The sequence below is a fragment of the Ursus arctos genome, unplaced genomic scaffold, assembly GCF_023065955.2.
Source record: "Ursus arctos isolate Adak ecotype North America unplaced genomic scaffold, UrsArc2.0 scaffold_18, whole genome shotgun sequence".
Lineage (NCBI taxonomy): Eukaryota > Metazoa > Chordata > Mammalia > Carnivora > Ursidae > Ursus > Ursus arctos.
Genome location: NW_026622852.1, coordinates 55,491,115 through 55,507,079, shown reverse-complemented (window position 1 = coordinate 55,507,079; position 15,965 = coordinate 55,491,115). Strand labels below are relative to the sequence as shown.

Here is a 15,965-nt window from a genome sequence, read left to right as displayed (position 1 = left end):
GGTTTTTATCTCTGTGACCCCAGAACAGTCCCTCCCAAACGCTTACAGCTGGCTTACTCACACCTGGTCTGGCAGCAATGTTTTTACTGAGTCTAAGACATCCATCTGAATACTATAGAAACAATTCTCTTTTTACACCTGCATTTCACTGGTTTCATATTAACTGAGTAAATGAAACAACAAGTGTGTCTGAAGATCTGGAAAGAAATGCTCACTGGCTTGTGGTGTGGCTGGAGCAGTGAGTGGCAGAGGACGGCGGTGGGCCTTGGGCAGTGGGCCCTGGGCACTCGGTAGGCAGGTTTTACAGGAAGTGAAGCATGCTGGTCAACCTAGTAAGTTGGTTAAGTGGAAGTGAGTCAAAAGACTTCTAATGTCATTATATTAAGTAACACCATTAGCCTGAGGATTCTTAACATAAAAGAACTCTTGCATATCAACAGGAAAAGATAAATCCCTCCACTATGGAAAAATGAACCAAAACCATGAATAAGCAATTCACAGAAAATTTAAATTACCATTAAACTTGGAAAGCACATTAGCCCTGGCTTGTAATCAAAGAAATGCAAATTCTTCATCAAATTGGCAGGTACATTTTTTCTTTCTTTTCTTTTTTCTTTTCTTTTCTTTCCTTCTTTCCTCCCTCCCTTCCTTCCTTCTTTCCTTCCTTCCTTTCTTTCTAAAGATTTATTTATTTATTTGACAATGAGAGAGACAGCTACAGAAAGAGGGAACACAAGCAGGGGGAGTGGGAGAGGAAGAAGCAGGCTCCCAGCGGAGGAGCCTGATGTGGGGCTCATCCCATGCCAGGATCACGCCCTGAGCCGAAGGCAGACGCTTAACGACTGCGCCACCCAGGAGCCCCGGCAGGTACATTTTCTTGAAGCTAAGTCAGTGTAAGACTTCAGTGAAATGTAACTCATACAATACCAGAGGTTGCTGTAGAAATTGCCATAACGCTTTAGGAGGGCAACCAGAAATACCAACTGAATCTTTAAATAATTTCATAACCTTTGATCCACTTCTAGGAATTATCCTGAGAGCCACACAATTATTTCTATATACTGATTTTTAAATAGCAGCACAGAAAAAGAAAAGTACAAAATATCTATCAATAGAAGGTAAGCTAGCTTGGGGTCTATCCATAATACAGAATATATCCATAAAACCATCCAAAATATTTTTAGAAAAAACAGCTACTGGCTTGGGAACATACACATAATAATGCATTGTTTAAGTGCTCATATTACAACCTGTGACATACAGCATGATCCCGATTTTGTAAAAACTGAAAAAAGTACAGAAGGAACCGCACCAAAATGTGAACAGCAGTTATGAACATGGGGTGGTGTGTTAAGAGTGCCATTAAGAGTAGTTAACACGGGGTGGTGGGATTACAAACATTTCCTTTATGCTCTTCTATATTATGGCCTACTTCTCACAATGAATGGGGATTGTTTTTTATAATTCAGAAAACAATTACAAAAATAAAGAAACTGCCATCATAAACAGGAGCCAGCTGACATTTCCCTAATTGATAATCTAACCTGAAAAAGAACTGTGGGGGAGGAGGAATCTCCTCGAGTTGTCCTGAAAAAACATTTGCGCGCTTCCCTCTGGAGTCCCGACCTCGCGGCCATGAGCACACAACTCTGGCAGACCCGGCCCACACAGGAAATTAAACCAAAGTCATGAATACAGAAATGCTTTTCTTCTCCAGTGCCATTTGACCTCTTCTATCAAACATTCTGCAGCATCTGGATTTGATCAAAGTTACATAATCAGGGGAAGTGGCCTGGAAAACACCTGGACGAGGCAGAAGGCCGATACTCGCCCAGGGGTGCCTGCGGATTTGAAGTCGGGATGAGGAGGGACTGTCCCTAACATGGAGACCGCTGCTGGGAATTTCATGCGAGGGGATGAGCCCTCTGTCAGGAAGGAAAGGGCCTCCCACTGCTTTTTGATTCAACAGGAGGTCAGGAAATCCAAGGCAGTCTCTCGATTTTCCTCTCCAGTTCTTGCTCCATTCCACAAATTAATGGCCAAAGCCCAAAGGGAAGTATTGCTCATGCATGCCTCTGGATCGAGACGCTGAAGTGCAGCCACAGCCCAACACCAAAACCTTCCAGTTAAGTCCCAATCCAGGCTGATGTCAAAATTGACTCACAATGTATAAATGCCAAGTTCCTTGCTTCATTTCATAGTGAACTATGCTCGTCAACCTTAAAAATGATCACAGCTTACAAGGCCAACTGCAGAATGTTCTTCAGCCTTCCTGGCTTCACGCAGGGACTTTCTGCCAGGCCCGAGGTCAGGAAGTTAGACCCCTGAAGAAGCCCCGAGGCTTCATTCAAAAGAGATGCCCCAAACAGCTCCCCTCTTCTGTTCTTCCAGTGGGTCTTTTGGCTATTGTTAAGTCTTGGGAGAGAAATGTCAGCATCTGCTATTATTCTTACTTTTTTCAATGAACATTTTCTGTCGCATCCTTTCTGAGTCATATTTTAAATCTATTTAAGATTCCTATCTTCAAAAGTGCCTCTCACCCCTTTTGAGACCCTTTTGTTATTATTTCACTATACTGTTCGTGAAAAGGCTTCCACTCACCCATAAAACTCAGGCAACATCATTATTAATTAGCCAGTTGAGCACCAAGAATGGTGATAGCTTAAAAAAAAAAAAAAAGAAGAAGCCGCCAGGGGTGCCTGGGTGGCTCAGTTGGTTAACATCTGCCTTAGGCTCAGGTCAGGATCTCAGGCTCAGGTCAGGATCTCAGGGTGGAGCCGCGTGTCAGCCCCATCTGTGTTGGGCTCTCTGCTCAGCAGGGAGTCTGTTTCTCCCTGCCCCTCTCAAATAAATAAAAATAAAATAAAATAGCCTCCAAAAAGCTACGGCTTTAACCATGAGAATATCAAACTGTTTAAAAATCCAGTAAGAATGCTGCCACAAAATTCACTGGGCCTGTGTGTCTTTAACTTACTTCGACGGTAGTCTAAAAAATGGCTCGGGTCCTTAAAGTACAATTTAAAGATAGTTTTATATGAAAATAATCCTTTCTTAGAGTTGTGTGTCGCTGATCAGAAATGTTCACGAAAGATTCTCCAATATGGCCTATCTGGTCTAGACTTCCAGGGGCTGCCCCTGAACCCCTTCTGCGGGCCAACAGGAAGAGAGGTAGAATGTTTGTGAACTCCAGGGGCCTTGAGGCTACTTCACAGTCCCAAGGGGAGGGGAGATTTCACCTCTGGGAAAAACAGCCCTGAGAAGCTTCCCACCCGCCTGTAGGTGCTCCGGCCCCCCGTCCCCACCTAGTACAGAGCAGCCCACACTGTGCCCGGGGCCCTTCAGGGTGGGGGTGTGGGGGAGGAGGAGAGGGCCTGTCCGGCATGATAAACATTCCCCTTACTTTAGCTCGATTTCAATTATTTAAACCCTTGCTGCTTTCTTCTTATTTCCTTTGTGAGCCTTTCACTGTTACCCTCCAGTTCAAGGAATCTCTGTAATTCAGAAATCTATAAAACAGATCCCTCAAAAAAGAGGGAAGGCTTCGTGTTTTATTTCAGACTCGGTTCCAACTGATGAGATCATGAGCAGACTATTCTCAAGTCAGTATACAAGAGTCTCATACAACTTCTCATAATATGAGCTTGACGAAATTTGAACTTGACGAAAATCATTTTATCTACATCCTACATGGTCCTTTATTTTGTAATTTACACCCTCACCCAGAGAGGTTAAAATTATTTAAGAAACGAGCTTAGTTGAATACAGCCTTGGCCTTAACTTCACACTCAACAAAATTTTCCCGGCACCCCAAACATAGCGTTAGCTGCTGGGGAGCAGGGGTAGGCAAGGTGGCAATGACGCAAAGAATCGCCACATGGCCTCTGCTCCTTGTGGGAAGAACACAGCTAATGAAAATGTACATGGCCTCAACAGCAAAAGTCAAATAGAAGACAGGCACTGCCCTGTGGATTAATTTATAAGAACACAGACGCTGAGGGCCAGGAGTTGTGAAGGGGCGAGCTCATTGGCATCAGGAAGGATGTGGATCCTGAACAAGACCTGGCTTAGCAAGGGAAGCAGGACTAAGGCAGGGGTCCAAGGCTAGCCGGACACACTGAGGTTACTAAGGGAGAGGTCTTCATCTGTGCTGTGCTGTGGGCCCTCTGGTGACGTCTGGGTATGCCTTGGAAGAAAGTCTGCAAATGCTGAGATCGCAAAGGAGAATAACTGCACTGAAACAGTCCTCATAATCTTTAAGAAAAATTAATTTGTGATACAGTGCCTCTTTATTTATACATTAAATACATGCTTCTTTATTTACACATTAAATGACAAGATCTAGGAGCAACTACTGTCATTTCAAAGTAGTGATATGTGTAAGCAAGAATCACAACTGTTAGATGACAAAAATGCCTGATTTCTACCGGTAACAAAATCACAAGTACCTGCTAATATTACTGAGCTATGTTACCTACATTCTTAAAAAAACGAAACACTAATTTTCAGTTAGAGGTTGGTGAAATAAAGTTCTAATATTTCCCCATCCAAGGACATGGAGCCCAATTCTATCCCAGACCCCAAGGGATTTCCAGGTTAACAACTCCTACACTACAGATGTGGTTCAATAGAACCCCAGTAATCTGACAGGGAGAGGGGCCTAGAAAAGAGGCTGCTATAAATTAGTGAGAAGTCCAAATTATGCAACTCTCTTTTTAAATAAATGCAGTTTTATCACTTCCCACTTATGGGCATTATAGGCAATAAGTTAAATAGGTTTCCAGAGAAACCTCCTTTAAAAAAATAGAGAGTAGGGGCACCTGGGTAGCGCAGTCGTTAAGTGTCTGCCTTCGGCTCAGGGCGTGATCCCGGCGATCTGGGATCGAGCCCCACATCAGGCTCCTCCGCTGGGAGCCTGCTTCTTCCTCTCCCACTCCCCCTGCTTGTGTTCCCTCTCTCGCTGGCTGTCTCTCTGTCACATAAATAAATAAAATCTTTAAAAAAAAAAATAGAGAGTAAAAAATAAAGTTATTTAAATTAGACCAAGGTTTAAATATTTCCCCTGGAATCTGTTTACATTATAATGTTCCTAGCCAGTCAAGTTTAGAAAACAGAATTCTCCATGCTAACCTCTGTCTCTATCGGCAGTCCAAATATTAAACCTTTCTGAAAGGTACAGTCCACTCCTTCTATTTTTTATAAAATAAAAACAAACCCTCTCTATCACCTTCTAAGATCCTGTCGTCAAAGAAGCCTACAGTTCTGGAGATGAAGAATAACGACCTACATAAAAGGACACCCCACCATCTTCAAACCACTCTAAACACGATGCTCACCCCTCCCCCACCTTATCCTAGCTAAGTTTACACCCACACTGTGGCCACTTCTCCTGCTAAATCTCCCTGACCGGTCCAATCCTATTCTTGCCTCACCACACCCCAGACTGGTTTCCCGCTTCGACCTGCCCCGCTCCATTCTGCCTCCACACTGCCACCAGAGGGGTCTTTCTAAAATGCAAGTCTGACCAAGTGGCTCTCCTGTTAACATCCCATGGAGACGGCTGCTGGTAGGGGCAGAAGAGAAAGCCCAGGATGGCCCTGCCTGTCCCTGGTAGGCCACTATTTACCAGCAGGGTTGCCTGTGGCAACACAAAGAACAGAGCGGTCAGGTGCCTTACAGGGTCATCGGCAGTTGTACAGATGACATGGAAGACACTGCTCCTAGCAGGTAACAGGCCCTCAAAAGATGGCTGGGGTTGTCATTACTACTACCAATGCAGGAGAAGTCTGAGCTCTTGAAGCGGGCCCAGAAAGCCCTTCAGGGGCTGGTCTGGGGCTAGCTTCTCCCACAGCTCTTAGCTCCCCATTCCAACCTCCCCAAACCTCTGGTGGCTTCCCCCACACAAACCTTGTGGCTGCCTCATCTTGTATGTACCCTGACAAGTGGGTTTTACTTCCCACTCCCCATCCTCCTGACCTCACCTACCTCTACTGAGCCTGACTGGTCCTTCCTCCTCCCTACCGCCTCACCCCCAATTGATTACTTCCCCTTCATCTCATCGGGAAGGTTCTGTCAGCCTGGGCTCCAGGGTGGACAAGCCTTGTTTAAATCTCAGTCCACCATGTCTTGGAGTCATCACTTTCCCAGCCTCAGTTTCCCAGTTGCACAACAGGGCAACAATGGTATCTACCTAGCCGGGCTGTCAGGAGGACTCCACGCACACTGCATGCAGAGAATATCTGCACAAATGCCAAGTGTGGGACCTGACCTCCGGGCCCTGCACTACAGGGCAAGCACCCCCTCATTTCTTATTGTCCCCACAATAACGAGATCTCTGGGGCAGAGCGCAGTGCAAGGCAGGGCACACGGCACCACGGGGTGTTTCTTCCAGCCAGCCGGTGCACAGAACGCCCTGCACTCGTCTTCAGCAACAAGGTAAAATACTAAGTCATGACGGAACAGTGCACCTTAATTATCTGTTAACCCGCAGTAAGAACCGCAGAAAGACAGCAGGATGAAAAGAAAAGGCACTTCACCAGGGAAGCTTTTGTAAAGATCTCGGAAATGCAGTAATTTTTTTAATGGAATGTAAACCATGGTCAAGATCCTAAAACAAGGTGCAACATGAAAGTCCATTGCTCTGTGCTTTCAAAAGAAACAGGATTGGTTATAGACCCGGAACAGGCAGACGGCACCTCCACACACGTTCGTTCTGTCTGAGGGGGAGGAACGGTGCCCCGAATCCCTGCACTGGCCCAGATTTGAACTGTCTGCAGTGAGCCCGCTAACCAGAGAAGCACCAGAGAAGCATTTTTATTCTGTCACAGGCCATTTGCAGCAGACTGGAAGCCTCCCCGTCTGCCTGCCAGGCCTCGGATGGTTTGAAAGCCCTCATTTCACATTTCCTGTTCTCCCTGAAAGGGTCATCGGGACTCCTGGGTCAGTTTAGGCCCAACTCACTGAAGTAAAGGGGCTACCCAATGGCAAGTAATATCCCCAGGAAGTCTCGTTAGCCATTACTATTCCTATTGCTAATCTCAGTGAGTGAACGTGACCAAAAAAAGGTATCTGAGTTCCAAAATGCAATGGCTAATTCTATCCACGGCCCACCTTTAAAATCAATTTTAAGATATGCAATGTACAGTGCTACTAGTTGCATTTAAGGACTGGTAAGACTGATTAGGATTAGGTCTTTAAAGAGAATTTCAGAGCAATGAGGTTCAAGTTTACGAACTGCGTGTGATAGAATAACAGCTGGTACTGATGGGTCACTTACTGAGTGCCAGGACTGTGCCAAGCACTGCATCTGCCCTGAACCCCCATGAGCCTACTCAGCAGACCCTCTCATGACTGTCTGAGAGGCCGGGCAGTGGAAGCAGAGGTGAGGTTACTCCTCCGCCTCTCCCTCAGCTTCCCATGCCCCAGTCTGTCCACCAGCCTGCGTGGCTCCCACTCAGTCTCTTGTACTTCTTGCTCTTTCAGGATCTGGCTTTTTTCCTTTCTCCCCTCTGGGTCTCTTCCTCTGCCTACCTCCGGCCATCCTCCCTCTGTCCCCTGTCCCCCACACCCCTTCTCGTCTGTGTTCTCTCTTTCTGGTCTCAGCCTTTCTCTGCCGCCCTCTCCTCCTTAATTCCCACCTGCTTCTCTGTCTCCTTCATCTGTCTGTCTGTCTGTCTTCCCTGTCCCCACCACCCAACACAGTATAATAAAGTACCTACGGTGTGGGTTAAGAAAGAAGGATCTGAGAGCCAACTTCAGAGAATAACAACTCTCATCATCCGAGGGCAAAGTTAGACTCTCAAATGTCGATAATTAGCAAGCTATTTTCCCAAATGTCTTTGGACCTATAACTTCACTAGGCAAGAAAACAAGACTGACCATAATGTGCTTTGTGTTCTTTTTTTAACCAACGTAACCTTGGGACAGCTGACTATGAGAAGTGACTTAATCTGCCCTCTCAGAGGCTCGAACTGAGGACCTTCAGATTATGAGAGTGATGCTCTGTTAGTTGCACTGATAGCAATTTAAGATTGACCATAATTTGGTTTTTGTTACAGCTGGGTATGGGTACAAGGAGTTCAGTGGGCTATCTGCTTTCCTTATAGACTTAGAATTTTCCATTAAAAAAAAAGTTTAAAAAAATTATTTTATAAATCTTTCAGTGTGTTTAGTTATGATCCACTATTACACAGGAAAAGTGAAATTCTTCCAATATCCCATTTGATCTTTAGTTCTTATTGTATATATCTTTTTATTTTATCTTTTCCAGTTTTATTGAGATATGATTGACATAAAACATTGTATAAATTTTAGGTGTACAACATAATGACTTGATACATACCAATAATGTGAAATGATCAGTTACCACAAGTTAACATCCATCACCACAGAGTTGCAAATTTTTTCCTTATGACGACAACTTTTAAGATCTCCTCTCTTAGCAACTTTCAAATATACAGTACAGTACAGTTAACTACAGTCATCATGTTGTACGACGTTGTTATATATTTTTAAGCTTATCCGTAGACAATTTTTCCGGTTTCTATTTCAGATCAGTGATTATACTGGCAAAATTATGATGATTTTAGAACAAGGTAATGAGTAGTATGAGATGTTCAGTTTTCATGTATTTGGAGCTGTGGAAATACTGCCTCTGGAGAGAGTAAGATGCCAATCATGAACCAATGGGATTTCTTCTTCCACAATTAAAACATTCACCATGGTCATAAGAAAGGATCAGAGGGGGGGCACGGTTGGCTGGCTCAGTGAGAAGAACATATATGACTCTTGACCTCATGGTTGTGAGTTCTAGCCCCATGTTGGATGTAGAGATTATGTAAATGAAATTTACCAAAAAAGAGAGACAGAGAAAGAGAGAGAGAGAGAGAGAGAAAGGATTAGAGAAAGGGAAGATACTTTTTCTTAAAACCAATGACAGGAAGTATTAATTCTGTGCATCAAAGCAAACTTGGAAACAAACTTCTGTTAACAAGAAAAACTACAGGTAGGTTCAGCTCATTTCTATCATGACTTCAGCCAATGGAGAAATTGGCAATGCCAGCATTTTAGACTGCTAAATATTTGTTTAAAATAACAGCTAACGTGCTATGACATCTTGCTCTGTGCAAGGCTCTGTGCTGAACGATTTAAATGAAATCTCTCACGCAAATCTCCCAACTCTACAAGGCAGGGACTACTACGAGTTGTATTTTAGAAACGAGAACACTGAAGCTCAGAAAACAACACGCCTCAGATCAGCAGGCAAGCACGGCTGACAACCAGGCCCAGGCCCCTGGCTCTGCAGCCACGTGCCTCGCATGAGCCTGGGACTTCCGCAATACCCTTACCACAGAACCATCTGGACTAAGGGACAGCTCAAAGGAACTGCATGTCAGCATAAACACACATATTTAGCATTTTATTGGTTTCAAAACTATCACTGGAATCATCTCCTAGATCCTCAAAACAATCCGCTAAGGTGGGCTGGACAGAGGATGTTTGCTCTTTCCGACTCAGAGGTAAGGAAGGAAGCAGAAAAGCCCAGGGATCAGACAAAAACTGGGATCTCCTGACTCCAAATTCAGAAGTAGTTCCAACCAAAGTGAACTGGGGCCCCTCCCCCCCTCTTCAAGAAACCCCACAGCGTCAGTGTGAGAATGAAGTGAGGATGTGTAGGAAGTGCTTAGTGCCCAGGCCTGTCACAGCAGAAATGCTCAACAGTTTTAATGTAACCTCAAACGAGAGGACTGGCTGGCTTTCTATTAGGTTCCTGAAAAAGCCTCACATTTTCTTTGTTACTAAACAAGGGAAGCATGTGATGACCTCAGGAGAGAGTATTTAGAAAGAGAGCATGAGCTGCTCTGAAGCAGAAGTTCTAACAGTGTATCTGTGTGGCTGGCACCACATAAAGCATTCGCCAGAAAGTTAACTGCTGAAAAGAAGCATTTAAAAGCGGGCCCTTAAAATAAATTTACAAAGTTCAAGAAGAGTTCACTTCACAAGACATTAAATTTTGATCCCACACTACAGAACTACATATCCATGTACAACAGTCACGCACAACGTATACAAGTACAAACATGAACAAAGAACACTGGGAAAAAAGCAAATTCAAATGGCTAGTGTTCATGTCTTCTTCCACATCTCTAGGGAGAAGAAATAATCAGAAAATTCAGTGTTTGAAGTAGACCTAGGTTGTAAAGCTAAATGTGGTCATGGTGAAAGATGCTAGCAAAACATACATTTTGACAGAGTTGGAACACAAAACTCAAATGCTATAAATACTTATTATATGCATAAGAGTATTCCCAGAAGGATACACGAGAAACTCTGAGTGATTGCCTCTGGGTACAGGGAAACTAGATAGGAGACACAATTACTTTTCACAAAATACTCTTACAATTTTATCATGTACAGCTCTTCTAATATACGTTTAAAATTTTTACTTCTACTGATAATCATTTTTATCAGTATTAGTTTTCTAGAAAAGAAAAAAATACCCTATTTCAGGCATTCGAGTGTTTCTTGAAGACACTATTTGAACGTTCACAGAGAGTGCCAAAGGTCACAGTCACAGTTAGTAAAGCACAGAACAGCTAAAACCGGGCTCTTTGGAGCCAGACAGCATGGGTTCAAATCCCCACACCACCACTTGCTAGCTCTGTGACCTCAGGCAAGTTTCCTAATCTTTTGGTGCCTTAGAATCTTCACCTATAAAGTGGAAACAACCACAGGGCCATCATCAGGAACAAGGACACTAAATTATACAGAATGCCAAAACAGAGCTTGACATTTAATTGTTTCTTTGACAGCAAGGCCTGGGTACCAAGTAGATGCGTGATCAAGTTGCGTTCATGGCTGAACTCTCTTTGACAGAATGGAAAACTTGACCATATTCAATTCTCTCTGTGCCCTGAACTGCCTGAGCCCCGAGTGGGTGTCAATAAACACTGATTGATTGATTTAGGATGTCAGTAAAAACGGAAAGGCTGGATTACTTATCCAGATGTTGGCAACTGTTTTTCCCAAGAGCCTAATAGCACATCCAGTCTTCAAGAAACGGTCACTGAGGTTTGTTAAATTCTCTCCACTTACAAAACAATAATTCCATTTACTTTCTCCCATTAAATACACCAGCAAAGTAAGGGAAACTCAGTAAGAAGAGAGAATTCCTATAGTGACTCCTTCCTAGACATAGCCTTGACCCAAGACAGTCTGTGGTACTAGAGCTGGGGGTTTTTTGAGACTCCGGAGGCTACGTTATTTCAAAACAGGATGGAATAAGACATTTAGGATTAGACTCCCCTCCAAACCCCAATAATTAAAGCAGCCAGGTACACACTAAATCTCCAGTTTACCCCGAGAAAACAAAACAATATCACAGCCCTGCTGTGACCTAAACTTTCCTGCAGCTCTGCAGCTACAAAAGCCCGTTCATCTACTTTGCCGAAGGCGTCCATCTGCAAAATGGAGATGATAATGCCTAACACTAACTCGATACAGATGTAAATGAGAATGTGTTCAGAATTTCGAGCAACTTGGAAAATAAGCGACTGATTAACTGAAGATAATTTTGGCTGCTTCAGATGCCAACTTTTAGGGACAAATAAACCATCTCCTCCCTCCAAATGCTGGATTTTGTGAGCCTGCTCCAAGGCCCAAAATCCCAAACAGGGAAAGGGACTGATGGATGTACACATACTGTGGCAGCAAGGGCAAACAGGTCTCACCTACCGCACTGGTGCTTTAGGTTTAAGCTGTTTATGTGACTCCAGGCAGGCCCTCAAGTCAAAAAGAAAAAAAAGGTGCCCTAAGGGTTGTGGGGTGTTAAAAAAAAAAAAAAAAAGTTGTAAGGAAGAGAGGTTAGACCATTTATGAGGGCTTCGTTTATTTCTCCTTCATTTTAAAAAAGTAAAACATTCCAACTTCATGGCACTATAGCGAAAATCCTACTTGTTCTAAAATGAGATTTACGTTTCTATTCCTATTTTAAGTCCTAAGTGAAAACGACAGAGAAATGCCAGCAAGATTACGTCTGGGATGACCAGTTCCTAAATCAGATCGATTTCATCCACTCGAAGCTACAAAATGACGACGACCAGGCACCATCCCCAGTTCACTTTTCCGTTGTTACTAGCACAGAAAAGGAAAGACAACAAGAAAGCACACAGGGGTGAGAAAAGGAAAGTAGAACGGAAAGAAGGCAAAAGTAAGAAGCTCCTGGCTCTGCGCTTTATAGAGCGAACCTCACACGAGTTTCCCCCTCCCCCGCCAAGTACTCTCCGGACTCATTGACGATGCTTTCCTAAAATCTGTAATTTCGCTTCCCTCCCCCCCAGAGAAGGGAGAATTCCCAAGACCTCTTCGTGGTCTGCAGATAACATTGGGTTGGGGGTTGTCAGCGTGGGGTGCGGGGTAGAAAGATCGCTTGAAATTCTGTATCCATAAATGGTAGAGCCGTGTTCCTTTGTACACGATCCTTAATGAAAATCACATGTTTCACGAACACGGGTCGACCTTTTTGACACATAATTTCCAATTAACGGTAGAAATTCCACAAAGCGGGCTCACAAGGCCGTTCGGGCCTGTAAAGTTCGCTTTCTCAAACTTTCTTGGGAGAGCCCCGCGGCTGGGGGCCCGGCGACACCGCCATCCCGGCGTGGGCTCTCCCGGGGTGAGGGCGCGGGGACCGGAGCCCCGCACCCTCCCGCTCCGCCTGCAGCTCCCAGGCGCAGTCTCAGGAAAGACAGAGAAAGAGCGAGGGAGGGAGAGAAAGGGAAAGGGAAGGGAGGGCTAGGGAGAGAGAGGAGGGAGCGCGCGCGGGCGGGCGCGGCCCGGGAAGGCCCGGCCCGCGGCCCCGCGGCCGCCCTGACCCGCTCCGCGCCGGCGCTTACCTTCCAGGTAACAGCTGGACGACGAAGAAAGCCCCTTCTTGGATTTGCAGCCCACCAACTTCAAGCAGATCTCCAACATTTTCGCGCGCCGGCGGCCTGGGGGCCGGCACCCCCGCCCCACCCGCTCGCTGCGCCGCGCGCTCAAGCCCGGCGCGCCCCGCTGGCCCCGCGCGCCCTCCCGCGCCCCGGCGGCCCCGCCACGCCGCCTCGCCGCCGCCCCGCGCGCCCGCCCATGGCCGCGGCCGCGTTTCAGTCTCCGCTCCGGACGCGCCTGTTAACAAAGGGCCCCGAGCCCGGCCCGCGAGGCCCGCCCCCGCCGCTGCCGCCGCCACCTTAACCCTCTCGGCGCCGCGCCGGCCCACCGGCCGGCCCCACTCTTCCCCGCGATTGCCAGGCCCACCCCGGCCCCGGCCCTCTGCCGCGGTCCAAAACCAACCCGGGGCCGGCTTCTAAGTCAACAGGGGGGCTGTTTTTATGTGCAGCACTGAGTGGTTCGCAACGTCGGTAAATCCTAACGTCCCAAGAAAGACACCGGCTACTCGGGCTGCCGGGAGCGCAGGCCTGCTCAGCACCACCTTTGGAACCTCGAGCACCTCCATGGCGAGATGCCCCCAACCTGCACCGCTTAAAGCCGAACCACGCCGGTGCGAGGGGCTCTGGCAAACCCTGGGTCGCCAAAATGTTGGTGAATAATGCAAATTCCTCCGCAGTTACAAATACTGGTCTCATTTATGTTCACTGAGTTTACAGTGATTAAGGCTAACTCAGTGGGTGTATAAAGAATGAATAATCAGAGAGCTAGAACCCACATGACAACCTCACAGGCATGCAAAACATTTGTCAAATCATACATTCACACTAGGAGGTGGCTGGAAAAGGAAGAGAGGTAAGTTCGAATTCAAACATAATTTCTGATTATATGTAAAGGGAATTCCGCTTCCACAATAAGAACCCATCAGAGGCAGGGCCCGCGTCCCTGCTTTGCTTTATTTTCTTCAACAGGGAACTTTTTTCCTTGTTTGGTAAGTGCCACAGGTACCATTATTTAAAACCCATTTCATTGCTGTATAGGGTTGAAATCTTTAGAACTCTGGTTAGGATTGATAATATAAGTTATTATAACAAAATAACAATAATTACAATAGTGTATTACTTGGTATAAAGCCAGAAATCTAGATCAGTGGGAAATAACAGGGAACCCAATCATACCAAATCATTTAATAAAAATCAGATATATTTCAGTAACAATAAAAGGAATTTATTTTGTTTAATAAAGTGTCAGATAACTGCAACAGAGAGAAAAATTAATGTAGCTCACATCTTAGAACACATGAATAATGAGAGAGGATATGTACTGACACCTAACTGTATGTCAGACACTTATGAGAAACATGGTGCATTCACTACAACTGCATTTGCACAATGATCCTGTGAGGAAAAGAGAATCATTATCCCAACTCTTCAGGTAAAAACCTGATGGTCAGAGAAGTCAAGCACCCCGCCCAAGGCACCATGGTTGGAAACCAACCTTGCTTTTGCCCAGTTCCAAGGATGAGGCTCCTGACCAGTGGATGACACAGCCCCCTCCCATCAACGATAAATTCCAAGTAGATTAAAACCTTGGGTTTCTGTATCTTTGATTAAATAGCTAACATCATATATCTCAGAGGAAGTGGATGGTTAAGAGACCCTGGCTATGAGTGGTCAACTCCAGAAGGCAAAGCTGGACTCATTTGTTATACTTTCCAGCCTATCTGTAACAACAAAAATCTGGGTATCCTGGAATAGCTAAGTAACAAATCTTCATGTAGGTCTGCCAAATATAGCACATAAAAATTAAAAACTGGACTGGACGTGACTAGTGTGTATCACAGGGGCTCTCAGCCAGGGCACCATCAACTTTTCAGAAGTGTCCTACCAAATTCTGATCAATGTACAAAATGTGTTTATCCTGCAGCTGAGTGGACCGGTGTATGGTTAGTGCTGTAGTACCAGCTCAGGGCTCATGAGCACCTAAGAAGACAGGGGCCAGGAAGTAAGCACGCAGTTCCCACACCTGGAGACACAAGTGACAAGTGCTCTAACTGTGGATGCTACCTAGGTTCTCGGGGGCACTGCCATTCTGCCAGAGAGCCCGCAGGTAGTGATGCTGACTTGTTTAGTGTTGTCTTAAAACTTTCAAACTCCAAGTGTAAAGCCAAAAATAAAATTCAAAGGGTGCTACCAGTACAAACTAAAAAATACAGTATCTGTTTTGGTGCCATTCTGGAAAGTTCAAGGGCTTTGGACCAAACTATAAGAAAGTCTGTCATTGATACAACACTACAGATTTAAAAAGCTATAACCAAACTGGCGGTTTAATGCCAAGAATTATACATGAATAGATATTTTTGTGGTTCTAACCATATCCTTGGATACTATCAGTTAATATAGGCCCAGATATTTGTTTGCCTTTCCTGTACTATTGGATGTAAGTTTATTTTAAAAGCTAATGACTATTACTAATATTCTCTTCTTGAGTCTACAATGACCTTATCCTCTTAAGTCCTCTTAAAATGAGTAATGCTTATAAACTCTGTCCAAATCTTTTAAATTTTAGTTATAAAACCATGCATCAACAGGTCTGGCAAAACACTCTGAATTAGCAACAACGAATACCGAAAATTTTGCCAAACTGTACACTACCATATCAAACTGGACTATTCTTTCCAGATCCAGGTTTGATGGTTCTGAAACTCATTTGCAAGATACAAAAAGCACTGTTAACAAGCAAATAAAGGAGAGCCTCAATCTTCTTCCTAGAATGAAAAAAGGCCCAAGAAAACTTCCCCTTAAGCAACCTTAAACCCACAGGCATTAACTTAAGCAAAGAAATGAAAAAGACTGTGAACTAACTTGTTTGTTCTGTTGCATTCAGTTTGGGAAAGAAACAGACGTTTAATACATGCCTGCTATGTGCCAGGCACAAGGGTCACAACAATTCCATTTCACAGGTAAGGAAACTTGAGGGGGCCGGGAGAGGGTTCTGTCCAAGGTTGCACAGCCTGGAAGTAGTATGGTCCAAAGCCCCTGACC

General features: G+C 44.9%; 1 protein-coding gene across 2 annotated transcripts in view; it reads right to left on the bottom strand.

The window, feature by feature from the left end:
• ABL1 (ABL proto-oncogene 1, non-receptor tyrosine kinase) overlaps positions 1 to 15,965 on the bottom strand; it is a 132,829-nt gene that overhangs the window by 33,564 nt on the left and 83,300 nt on the right. Inside the window, exon 1 of one of the 2 annotated variants that reach the window (XM_026514197.4) lies at positions 12,891 to 13,044. The exons of the other annotated variant lie outside the window; for it this stretch is intronic. Coding sequence (XP_026369982.1) covers positions 12,891 to 12,969 — 79 coding nt within the window. The 5' untranslated portion in view covers positions 12,970 to 13,044. Of the gene's footprint in view, positions 1 to 12,890; positions 13,045 to 15,965 lie in introns of those variants that run through there. 2 annotated transcript variants of the gene reach the window in all.